This window comes from Lissotriton helveticus, chromosome 3_2 (genome assembly GCF_964261635.1).
Source record: "Lissotriton helveticus chromosome 3_2, aLisHel1.1, whole genome shotgun sequence".
NCBI lineage: Eukaryota > Metazoa > Chordata > Amphibia > Caudata > Salamandridae > Lissotriton > Lissotriton helveticus.
The window spans coordinates 440,345,131-440,357,392 of record NC_136062.1 but is presented as its reverse complement, the minus strand read 5'-3'; the positions used below and the strand labels follow the sequence as shown (position 1 = coordinate 440,357,392).

At 45.1% G+C, this 12,262-nt stretch overlaps 1 protein-coding gene across 2 annotated transcripts in view; it reads right to left on the bottom strand.

The window, feature by feature from the left end:
- TTC17 (tetratricopeptide repeat domain 17) overlaps positions 1-12,262 on the bottom strand; it is a 516,894-nt gene that overhangs the window by 217,121 nt on the left and 287,511 nt on the right. For both annotated transcript variants that reach the window (XR_013609678.1, XM_078684342.1), the window contains exons 14-16: positions 11,938-12,015; positions 9,883-10,107; positions 7,388-7,574 (exon numbers count right to left, since the gene is read on the bottom strand). Coding sequence is in view for 1 of the 2 variants with exons in the window: in XM_078684342.1 (XP_078540468.1) it covers positions 7,388-7,574; positions 9,883-10,107; positions 11,938-12,015 (490 nt within the window). In the remaining variant the exon portion in view is untranslated. The remainder of the gene's footprint in view (positions 1-7,387; positions 7,575-9,882; positions 10,108-11,937; positions 12,016-12,262) is intronic.

Here is a 12,262-nt window from a genome sequence, read left to right as displayed (position 1 = left end):
AAGGGAAGGCACTCCGCTAAACAATTCTACTTCCCAGGTACAACTTGGGAGCTGAATCTTGAACTGGACCTAAAGGGATACAAACTCACCGACTGACATGCACCATTAAAGGATTGTTCTTCCATTCATGGTGGATTTCAAAAGAAAGAAGGCCTAACTCAGGCCTAACTCAGGCAAGACAGAGAGCTGTGTTCACATTTCAAACCCCGGGGTAGACGTCACTGATAAGCACAAGGAACAAACACCTTGTTGAGAAGAGTTACATCTTTTTGGACCAGATACTATAAGGGAGCATGATCCATTTAAGCACTGTAAAATATAATTTAGGAAGAAAATCCTAGAGGAGAGCAACTGTGGATCCACATTGAAGGGTGCAGATTTTTTTCCCCGGGTATCAGAACACCTGGTCGCGCCAAATAGGACTCATTGACATCACATTCACAGGAGGTGCCGTAATTGAGCTGGAGTCACCTGCTAGCATGGTAGAGCTGTTTCTAGTTTCTGGATCCAATCTGGTGCCTGGGAGGGGTTCAAGAAGCTTGGAATCTGATGGCAGAATTATCCATCAAAACCTTTATATTAATTTTGTATGGTAGAAGCATCCAAACAGCTAGAAAAAAACTGACATAGTAGGACAGAGTAAAATGGTGACAGATGAAATCAGGGGCCAGTTGTGAAAGGAAAGGAATATGCTACTTACCAGTATGCATCTGTTCTTGGCATCGCCGCCTAGTGTTGGATCCGGATGATTGCACATTGTTGTCCTGGAAGAGTCTTCGAAGTATCACGAGATAGGTGGCTCCTCCCCTGGACTACAGTGCGCATGGGCATCCTCTCCACCCGTAGATTGTTTTTTGCCATTGTGGCAGAGGTGGAGTGTTGTACAGTAAGAGATGTCCATGCAAGAAAGTGAGAGTTAGAATGAATGCTACAGCTGCGACAGGCACCGGGGAGGAGGGTGGGCGATATGAATGTCAGCAGCCCTACATGCCAAGAACAGATGCATACTGGTAAGTAGCATATTCCGTTCGAGGCATGTGGGCTGCGGAATTCATATCTGTGCATAGAATGTATAGCAGTCTCTCCCTTAGCGGTGGCTACCTGTGCCCGCTGCAGCAGTCTGAAACAGAGTTTTTAGAACAGCCTGTCCTACAGCAGCTTGCGGTTTGGAATGTACATCTACACAATAGTGTTTTGTGAAAGTATGTATGGTAGTCCATGTGGCTGCTTTACATATTTCCTCTAGAGGAATGTTTCCTAGGAAAGCCATGGATGCCCGCATTTTGCGTGTTGAATGCGCTCTTGGGGGAACTGTTAAAGTGCGTTTTGCCTTAATAATAATAATAATCCACATTTGTATAGCGCACAATCACCCGTTAGGGTCTCTAGGCGCTGGGGGCCGTCGGGAAGATTAAGCAAGCTATTGCCCAGAGTCGCATGGTGCTGGGCTAACCTGCCGCCGGAGCCGGGGATCGAACCCTGATCCCCAGATTTCAGCGTCAGTCGCCCTGGCCGCGGCGCCACACCTCTCCCACTCCTTAAGATAACATATTTGAATGCACTTAACAATACCCCTGGCTAACCCAGATTTAGAAATGGGGTTGCCTTTGTGTTGTGGTGAAAAAGCAACAAACAACTGTTTTGTCTTCCTGAAATCTTTTGTCCTGTCTATGTAATATAGGAGAGCCCTCTTAACATCTAGTGTGTGCAGGGCCCTTTCAGGTACTGACTGTGGATTTGGGAAGAACACTGGCAGTTCTATTGTTTGATTGATGTGGAAGTGGGACACAACTTTTGGCATGAATTTAGGGTTTGTTGTCCTAAGCACGACCCTATTAGCGTGGATTTGGAAGAATGGCTCTTGAATAGTTAGGGGTTGCAGCTCGCTAACTCTTCTAAGCGAAGTAATCGCCACGAGAAATGCCACCTTCCATGTTAAAAATTGTATTTCACACGAGTGTAGAGGTTCAAAAGGTGGTCCCATTAGTCTGGTTAAAACGATGTTTAGATTCCAGACAGGTGAAGGTGGGTGTCTTGGGGGGATCACTCGTTTGAGTCCCTCCATGAATGCTTTAATTGCAGGCACTCTGAATAGGGAAAGGTGTTGCCTGTTTTGAAGGTAAGCTGCTATGGCAGCTAAGTGTATTCTTATAGATGTATAGGCCAGATTGCAGCGGTGTAGGTGCAAAAGATAGCATATGATATTTTGAGTTGATGCGTCTAGTGGGTTTATGTCATTGTTGTTACAGTAAATGACAAAACGTTTCCACTTTGCCGCATAGCATGCTCTTGATGTAGGTCTTCTTGCCTCTTTGATAATGTTCATGCAGTCAGGAGGTAAGTTTAGGTAGCCAAACTCTATGACTTCAGAAGCCAGATTACAAGGTTCAGCTGCTGTGGATCTGGGTGCTGAATGTCTCCATGGCTCTGCGTTAAGAGACTGGGTGTTAGTTTTAGCCTTTGATGAGCCACCACGGAAAGTTCTAGGAACGTGGTGTACCACGGTTGCCTCGCCCATGTTGGAGCAACTAGGATTAGCGTCATGGAGTGCTGGCGCAGTTTGCGTGCCACTAGCGGTATCAACGGTGATGGTGGAAAAGCGTAGGCAAATTTGCCTGACCAGTTCATCCATATCGCATTGCCCTGAGACTGCGGGTGTGGGAACCTTGCGGCGAAGAACCGGCATTTTGTGTTTTGTTTTGTGGCGAACAGGTCTATCTCTGGTTGTCCCCACTGTTGGAAGTATGGTTGAAGCACTGTGGGATGAATCTCCCACTCGTGCATCTGTTGGCTGTGTCTGCTGAGCAGATCCGCTATCTGATTGTCCTTGCCTGGGAGGTGTTCTGCCATGAGAAAAATGTTTCTTTGAATGGCCCACTTCCACATGCTTTGAGCCAGATGTGACAGCTGTGGAGAGTGTGTTCCTCCCTGCGTCTGTATGTAGTACATCGCAGTCATGTTGTCCGTCCGGATCAACACGGTCTTGTTGCACAGATGTACTTTGAAAGCTTTCATTGCCATAAAAATTGCCATCAGCTCCAGTAGGTTGATGTGCATATTTTTCTGCTGCGTGGTCCATAAGCCCTGTAATGTGTGGTGGAGGACATGGGCTCCCCACCCTATCAGAGATGCGTCCGTTGTCAAGACTATTTGTGGTACAGGCTCTTGGAACAGTCGTCCTTTGCAAAGGTTTTGTGGATTCCACCAATGCAGAGAGATGTATGCACGACTGGTCACCAACACTAGGTCGTTTAATTGTCCTTGAGCCTGGTTCCACTGACGTGCTAGGCACTCCTGCAGCGGACGCATGTGTAGTCTTGCGTGAGGGACTATGAAAATGCATGAGGCCATCATAACTATTAGTTGCATAAACACTCTGGTTGGGAGCGAGTGTTGGGGCGTGAACCTTTGGATTAGCGTCTGAATGCTGTTTATTCTGACAGAATTCGGCTGTGCTTTCCCTGCCAGAGTGTCTATTGTCGCTCCCAGGTATTGTTGTACGTGGGCAGGCTGAAGATGGGACTTTGGGTAGTTCAGCGAGAAACCTAAACGGTGCAGGAGGTGAATAGTGCGTGACATGTGGCTGGCACACTGCTGGGCTGACTGTGCTTGTATTAGCCAGTCGTCCAGATATGGATAGGCATGAATATGCTGTCTTCTGAGATGTGCAGCTACTGTCGCTAGGCACTTGGTAAATACTCTGGGGGCTGCTGTCACCCCGAAAGGAAGGACTTTGAATTGATAGTGCTGATTTTGTATTGTAAACCCGAGATATTTCCTGTGTGCTGGGTGTACCGGTATATGGAAATATGCGTCTTTGAGGTCTAGTGTTGCGAGGAAGTCTCCTTGATGCAACAGTGGTAATACCTGCTGTAGAGTGAGCATGAGGAAATGCTCTGATAAAATGTATTGGTTTAAGGGCCTGAGGTCCAAGATTGGCCTGAGAGACCCGTCCTTTTTGGGGATTAGGAAGCATAGTGAGTACACCCCTGTACCCTGGTGTTCTAAGGGTACTAGTTATATGGCCCCCTTTTGTAGCATGCTGATGACTTCTTGCTGCAATAAGTGTAGGTGTTCTGCGGACATAGGACGGTGTTTTGGGGGTATGTTGGGTGGTGTGGAGATTATTTCTAGGCAATAGCCATGCTGGATAATTTGCCTCACCCACCTGTCTGTAGTTATGTTTTCCCAGACTTGTAGAAACTGCTGTAATCTTCCCCCGACCGGTGTTACATGGTCTGGGGGCAGTGACAAGAAGTCACTGCTTGGTATTGGTAGAGGATCTGGTGGTGTTATTCCCTCGTCCTCTACCTTTGCTGTTATTGCCACGGTATCCACCTCTACTGTTTTTGTTGTAGGTGTTTTGCGTGTTCCCCTTGTTGTATGAGGTTTGATGCGCTGAGCCTCCTCTTGCAGCTCCTCTGTTGCCGGAGCGACGAAAGGAGCCGCCTCTGTATTGTTGTGACTGCAAGGCTCCCATAGACTTGGCTGTCTCGGTATCCTTCTTCATTTTGTCTAATATTGTGTCCACTTTAGGGCCAAACAAATAATCAGGGTTCACTGGCTGATTAAGTAAAGTGCTCTGAACCTCATTTCTGAACCTCATTTTTAAACCCAGAGATGCGGAGCCACGCATGTCTTCTGAGCATGACACTGGTATTGATAGCCCTGGCTGCGGTGTCTGCTGCGTCTAGCGCACATTTGATGGAGGCGTTAGATATTAACTTTCCCGCCTGTATTAGGAACTCTGCCTGTTCCTTATAAAGGTCAGGTAGATGCTGGAGAAGGAGCTCAAGTGTGTCATAGTGTGCCCTGTCATACCTGGCTAACAGGGCTTGTGTGTTCGAAATTCTCCATATGTTAGCTGCTTGAGCAACTACCCTTTTGCCTGAAGCCTCCAAAATTTTAGACTCTTTGTCTGGAGGTGGAGCTTAGCCAGTGGTTTGAGAATTAGCACGTTTGCGTGCATTGGATACTACCAAAGAGTCTAAGGGCAGCTGTCCCTTAATGTATGTAGGGTCCACTGGTGCTGGCCTATATTTCTTTTCTATCCTGGGGTTAATGACTCTTGCCCTGGTTGTTTCTTTAAATATGTTCCCTGCGTGTTTAAGCACCCCCTTTAGCATTGGCAATGTCTTCACTGATCTTTCCGAAGTGTTGAAAGTGTCAAAGAGGAAGTCTTCCTCAATGGGGTCTGCATGCATTTCCACGTGGTGGTTGTATGCTGCTCTTTCGATTAATGCATTGAAAGCAGCTGTGTCCTCTGTAGGCAAAGTTTTTACAGGGTATGCAGTATTATCTTGCATGGGTTGAGAGTCTACAGGATCTACAGGATCAGACCATGGTTGATTTTGGTTGTCCTGGTCATTGTCCACAGGATAATTATACAGTTCATTATCCTCATATTCCACATCCTCATCTGTGCGTGTGGGAGAATATGTATAAGTTTCTTGCACATGTGTCCTGATAGGCTCAAAGAGAGTTGGAGATGTAGAAGAGTCTCTTTTCTTTTTTAGTGGTATTTGGTAGGTTTCAGCATAAGTGTCTGGTCTGATTTTCCTTTTTAATAGGGTAAGTCTGCAAGTATCTGGGTCCATATACAGTTTGGACTGCTCTTCTGTCGAGGGCTTTTGCTCTTCATGTGCTTGAGCTCTTTTCCCTGTTATCGGCTTTCTTGTTTGTGTCGGTTCGATTTCTGTCGTTGGTGCGACCGATTTTTGCCATATGTGCGTCGGAAGTCCGAATTTTATTGGTCCGAGGGACTTTTGTGCTTCAACAGTCTTTTTAGGCTGTATGACCTTCTTCGGTGCCGTGATTGTTATCGACCCGACTGTTCTTTTTTGTTTGATAACCACTTTTTGGCCTTATGTCGTCTTCGGAGCTTGCTGCTTCGGAGCGATGTTTTGCCTCGGCTCGACCGACCCCTTGGCCTTGATCCTTGCCTTTGGCTCGAGTGTTTTTGTTTGCACCGTCTTTGGCTTGTCAACTTTTTGTTTCGGTTCGACAACCATTTTCTGCTGGAGTCCTTTGTTTGTGTTGCCTGGCGTCGACATCGATCTTGTCGGTTCGACGGCTTTTATCTTAGGCATGTCCCTGGTCGTACTGGCTCTTGGCTCGACAGCCCTAATATGCGACCCCGCCATGTCGACGGCCATTTTGTATTTGGTCGCGCCGATGGATCCGCATCTTTCGGTCTGAAGGGTGGGAAGTCTATCAGTTTCGGTTTCTGTTTTGCTTCTTTAACTTTCGGTTTCGATATTACCAGGGAATGGCAATGTTGCACCGATGGCTCTTGTCTTATGTTCTTAGCCGGGCTGAATTGCGGGGCTATAGAATCGATGTTTTGATCTTGGCTAAGGCCTTCCGGCGATGCCTCGACCTGAGCCTTTGGAAGCGTATCAGTAAATGCACTGGGCTCCGTACTCACGGTTGGCCCCGTGTCCTCGCCGGAGTCGTCCTCGACGGCTCCGATGCCTGGATCGTCGTCCCCTACCTCGACGATGTCGTCTTCTTCGTCGACGTAGTAGTTGGAGTCATATTCCGACCCCTGCTCCGACTGCTGATCTGAGTCCTCAGCTTCGACGTCGTCTTCAAAGTTGTTCTCCGGGTCAGGCGCTGGCTTCTGCATCGTCTGCCTCGCTGCTCTTCGAATCCGAAGTGTTTTCTTTGAACGAAACTGCGCACAAGCTAAGCAGTCGGCTTCATTGTGTTCAGGAGATAAACACTTGTTACACACAGGGTGTTCATCTATGTGTGGGAATTTCGAGTTACAATTGGGGCATCTTTTGAATGGACTTCGCTCCATCGACGATTGGCCCTTGGTGTCGAAAAAGGCCACGCAGCCCGATTCGACGATCTGAGTATAAAACAACAGAAATAAAGTTGTCGTCATCGATCGAATAACAATACCGACGACCCCGAAGGCCTTTGGACTTTTAGAAAAAGTTTTTTATCGATTACGAACTCAGAGTTGGAAATCACATCCGAACCCAATGGCGGAAAAAAACAATCTAAGGATGGAGAGGATGCCCATGCGCACTGTAGTCCAGGGGAGGAGCCACCTACCTCGTGATACTTCGAAGACTCTTCCAGGACAACAATGTGCAATCATCCGGACCCAACACTAGGCGGCGATCTATGCACAGATATGAATTCAGCAGCCCACATGCCTCGAACAGTGGAGAAAACAGTTGTACACGCAAAACAATGAAAAGAAAAACAGGGTGGCAGAGAGAAACGTGTAAGGGGGAGCACAGATTTTAAGAGAGAGCACTAACCAGGGATGGCTGCAAAGGAGAACAAATTGGTGGAAAGGGGAAGACTTTGAAATCCTTTCTCATGCTCGGCATTGAGTGGTGCTTCAAAACTTGTCACAGCGCCTCCTTACCAGTGCACACAGAGGACGTGATGTTGTAGAGAAAAGGGTAGAACTGCATGCAGCGAATGAGCTTGAGGCTACTTTCACATTCCGGACAGCGTGTTGTCAAATCCAAAGCTCGCCTGAACAACTGAAGTGCCCCGCTGATGTTTCCCATAGCCAGGTATGTGTTGCCGAGACTCAGATAAGTCAGGGGCTAGGAGGAAAGCAGAAAACAGTATGATGTGAGATGGGCTGGTGAATGCTTGTAAACAGATATCCATTTCTGAGCTGATACATGGACCAGTAACACACATTTAAGGATGCCGGACAAATAAACTGTACGGTGTTTGGGTTCTTGCCTTGCCGCTAGCTGAAATGTTGGGCTTCAATGTGGCTAGTAACTCTTCTGGCTAGCTGAACTGGTATCTTAGTAGAAGGGTTCGGTCACCGGACTGGAGTCTCCAACTGTGCTTTAGAGTGTGAAAAGTGGTGGTGTTATGGACATTTGATGAATCGTTCTGTAGTTTGGATGTAGGGATGGCTTGTGCCAGGATACTGGACTGATCAGTAGGTGGGTTACAAGACTTGCCAAAAGAAAATGTAATGGTACTTCTTTAATTAGTATGCCATGTCATGTTTATGTGTAAATTGCACTATCACCCGCAAGGATATTCTGGCTCTGAATAGGTGCATGTGTCTAGCCCTGCCTACGGTAGCTTGGTTAACTGAAAAGTCAGACCCTCAGCTTCATGCGGAAATTTTGCGAGAGAGTGCTACTCAATGGATCAGCTGAGGAAAGTGTGAAGGGCCGAGTGATTTGTTTGTTACAATTTTGGCCACTTGAACGGATGAGAGCTCTGGATTCAGGTCGAATACATGGCCAGCCAGAGTGGTTGGAGTGCTAGAAGAATGGAAGAAAGGTCTAACTGACTTGGTTGGGATAGTGGCTGAGTTTTGAGCACCGAGTCAATGGGTTAACCTAGTTTGGAATCAATAGATTGCTTAGTAGCTAAGTTGGTGGAAGGGATTTGTGTAAGGGGCCAAATACTAAAATGGTACACATAAATGGAGCACAGGAGCAGTGGGTCAAGAGGCGGGCTGTAAGGGAGGCCTACTTGAAGAATTAAGAGCAATCGATAGATGGATCAGAGAACACGCTGCAGAGATTGGACTGGTGAGAGATTGGTGGATACTGAACTGATGGCTCAGTTTGTGAGATACAGAGTCAGACTACAAGAGGCTCACGAGCACAGAAACAGTTGTTCAGATGAGTACTGGTGGGTGGGTACTAGGATAAGGGTAGAGGTAGTTCTGAAACAAAAATCACAGAGGATCATCTAAAGTTCAACCTCATAGAAGAATTTTTGCTCTGAACCAACAAAGGCAATGAGATCAGTTCACTAATCCAACAGCAACCTCTGGCCTCAACTTACCGTCCCGTTAGGGTGCTGGGCTCAGCTCATCACATATGTGACTGAGACTGTGGAAAAGACAGTTCCGCAGAAAACCACTTCCAACTGAGAAAGAATGGCACACTGTCCACCTACAATTAGTCTTCAGCCACAGTAGCTGTGATCGCATTTTTAATCATCAATGAAACACACCATCAAGCAGGCTGAATACTGCAAACAATGGGAAATGTAAAAATAAGTATGCGGCTTACAGTACCATTAGGTACAGTTCACCAACGGAGGAGGTAGGGAAATGCACTATACCTCAACCAGATCAGTATTCCACACTAACAATTTTTCTTAAGACATAAAAGTCAGGGTACGAATCATCATATGATTAGAATGACATGCTGGTTATCCAATCAGAATTCATAACCACACAAAGTTAAGGCCATCACTCTACATACCATGGACAGAACGCTTTTGCTTCTGTGAACTGTCTTTTTCACAAAGACCTTGGGAAGTACTACTTTAACTGAGCAACTACTTCAAATATATTTGGCGCGAGGAAGGAGTACTGGATGAATTCACATAAGGGAGGGGCAAATAATGCACCCTTTTACATAGGATCTTCAGCTAATGTTTCTGGGCACTGACTCATTTGCATGATCTTTTGCCCCATGAAGGAGAGGGAATAGTATTTTCACAGAGCATAGTAGCCCAGGGATCTCAGTGTAATATGACTGAATTTGTACTTCGCTATGTGGTATGCCATCAGGAATTTTGTAGACGAGGCACATTCATGCAGCCCTGATGAACAGGTTTCTGGAAGCAATCTGTTTTGTTCAGAGAAATCCTGTGCCAATACCTCCTCAAAGTAGCCTCACCGCAAGGAATTGGTACCAAGTTATCTGTGTGTCAATTATATTTTCAACTAAGTGTTTCCTCATGGGGCCTATAAAGTGGTGCGAACCCCACCACCCCTGGATTATCACATCTAGATGATATATACTTTTAAACAGCGTCATATGTATAAAAGCCTATAAACTGCCAAACACTCCTCGCAGTTTAAGCAAATGTACACCACATTTCCTGCAGAAACCTGAAGCACAAATATTTTTCCCCACTTACCTCGGAGTCATTGATAGCCAGGGTCTTCAGCAGGATGCGGCTGGCCTCTACATGAAGACCGTAGTGGTTTAGGAGGTTGGCCAAATTCACCAATGGAATGTCTTGGTACTCTGGGGGCGCCATGCTGTATGCCCTTCGTAAGCAGGTCACAGCAGATGTGCCATTGCCCACTGCTCGCCAATACAGGCCAGCTTCATTCAGCACAAACCACAGAGGGTCAGTGGGCTGGGGAGCAAACACAAAGAAAAGTTAATTGGATGTATGATGCCTACTTCTATAACCAGCGCCAGCACTTTCACTAGTTTAATGATGTGTTCAGCATCCCAGAGAAAGGAGCTATCATTTTACAATAAAACCTATTTCTCCCTCACACACAAGGATGGAAACGAGCTAGAAAAAACAAAAAATACAGTACAAAAGTACACAAGGTAAATGCTTTAGAGCACAATGTGAGCAAAGACAGGTAAGTCAAAGGAGGGGATTCAGTCTCCTGCACTTTATAAAAAAAAGAGAGATACGGGCAAAAATAGGTACACACAGACAGCAGGAGGTAGATTAATGGGGAAATAAGAGAACAAGAAAGGCAGTGAATTTAATCCACAAAGAAAAGGCCTTTCATAATGAATGGTATATTTAAATAGATCTGTGTTAGGGCAATACCACTAGAGGTTAACGAACAAGACAGTGAAAGAGGGAATGACCGATGTGAAGAGAAATGAAATTGAGGCGTAGGGGAAAGAGATCTGGAAAAGGGTAGTGTGATCTTGAAATCAACAATAAGCTGGAGACCTAGAGCATGCAACTGCCGTAGACTAAGTGAGTAGAACCTGGATATGAAGATAGTTTAAGGGAGATGGTGAAGAAACATAAAAACTAAAGCAGACCAAGGGATGCAAACTGATCGAAAGTGTCAGAGATAAAGTTTGAAAGAGTCAAGGAGACAAAAACAGACTAGCAGTTAAAGAGCCACATAGAAATGTGTACACAGTGACGGAGCTACAGAAAAGCAGCACAAAGCAAGTAAGTGAGCTAGAGAAGCATACAGACCCCAGAGGGACAGAGATCGACATGCCAGCAAGAGGTACAGGCAGACAGAAAAGCAGTGAAAGATGCAGATCATTAGATAGGCGGAAGCACATAGATGGATTGAGTATGTCACTTTCTCAGTAGGTCACTGCTTAAGAGAATGAAAGCTGCTTCCTTCTTGAGAAAGTTAAAGAACACCCAGTTTAAAGAGTTGCACACAGATCTTTCTTCTGTATTTCATATTCTCTATAGTGTGTGTATGATAAAGGTGAAGAGGTATTACCTCTATCCGGGAGACACACTGGCTATAGATATCAATACGATTTTGCTTTAAAATATCTGTGCACAATACAGGAATGTTTCTTGAGCACCATTTAAACAGTGTTTTCTTTTCTTTGCCTCTATTTTGTCGTAAATTAGGCACCGGGGCTCACTGGTGTCTCTTGGGACCTTTGCACACAGGCCTTGATGAACGAGATAAGCCATGAATATAACGCCCGCCTTTAATCGCGTTCTTTAGACAGGAAGTTTTAATATATTTTGTTACATTGACTTTTACATTCTAGAAAAATGGACAGCGTCAAACTTAAAATATCTCTGTTAAAGTAAGTTTCCTTTTGGAAAGGAACTTTGCTGTAGTAGGCCTAGGGGTAGATTTTTTGAAAGGACAAGTAAGTTCTTGTGTACAGGGGTGAAGTTGCTTGAAGTAAAGCTCACATGAATTAAATATATATGTTGATTTTATCATTTATACATGACAAACAGTGTATCTGAATTGCTTGTAGATGCTTAGAAGTTGGTATATGAGCCTGAGATATGCTGTAGTCAACCATGTCAAAGGCTGTAGACTGGTCGAGGAGGATCAGCATAAAAAGTGACCCATGCTCAGGCATTTTTAAGGTTATCATCCCATTCATTTAGAATGATTTTGGCCTGATGTTTAAGGCAGAAGCCAGATTGATTGTCAAGCATAGTTTCATGAACTGTACAAATTGATAAAACATTAAAAAAAAATCACATCAAACTGACCTTTTCAAGAGACTGAAAGAGAAGCTCCCCTATCTGCTCCTCTGTGACTGTTAAGTTGATGACGCGAGAGAACAAAACCTAGACATTTGAAAAGGAGCAGAAGTCAAAAAAATTTAAAGAATTTCCAAGAATACAATCACAATATTATCATTATCCACATGTAGTTCACTGAGTTGTATACAATTTATGCCAACCACCTCAATTATACAATCTACCTCATGTAAACTTACCAGGAGCAATATTATTAATTACAACATATTCATAATTAATTAAACGTATAGCTTAAAAACATGAGTTAGCAATTCTTCATGGTTGATCCACTGTG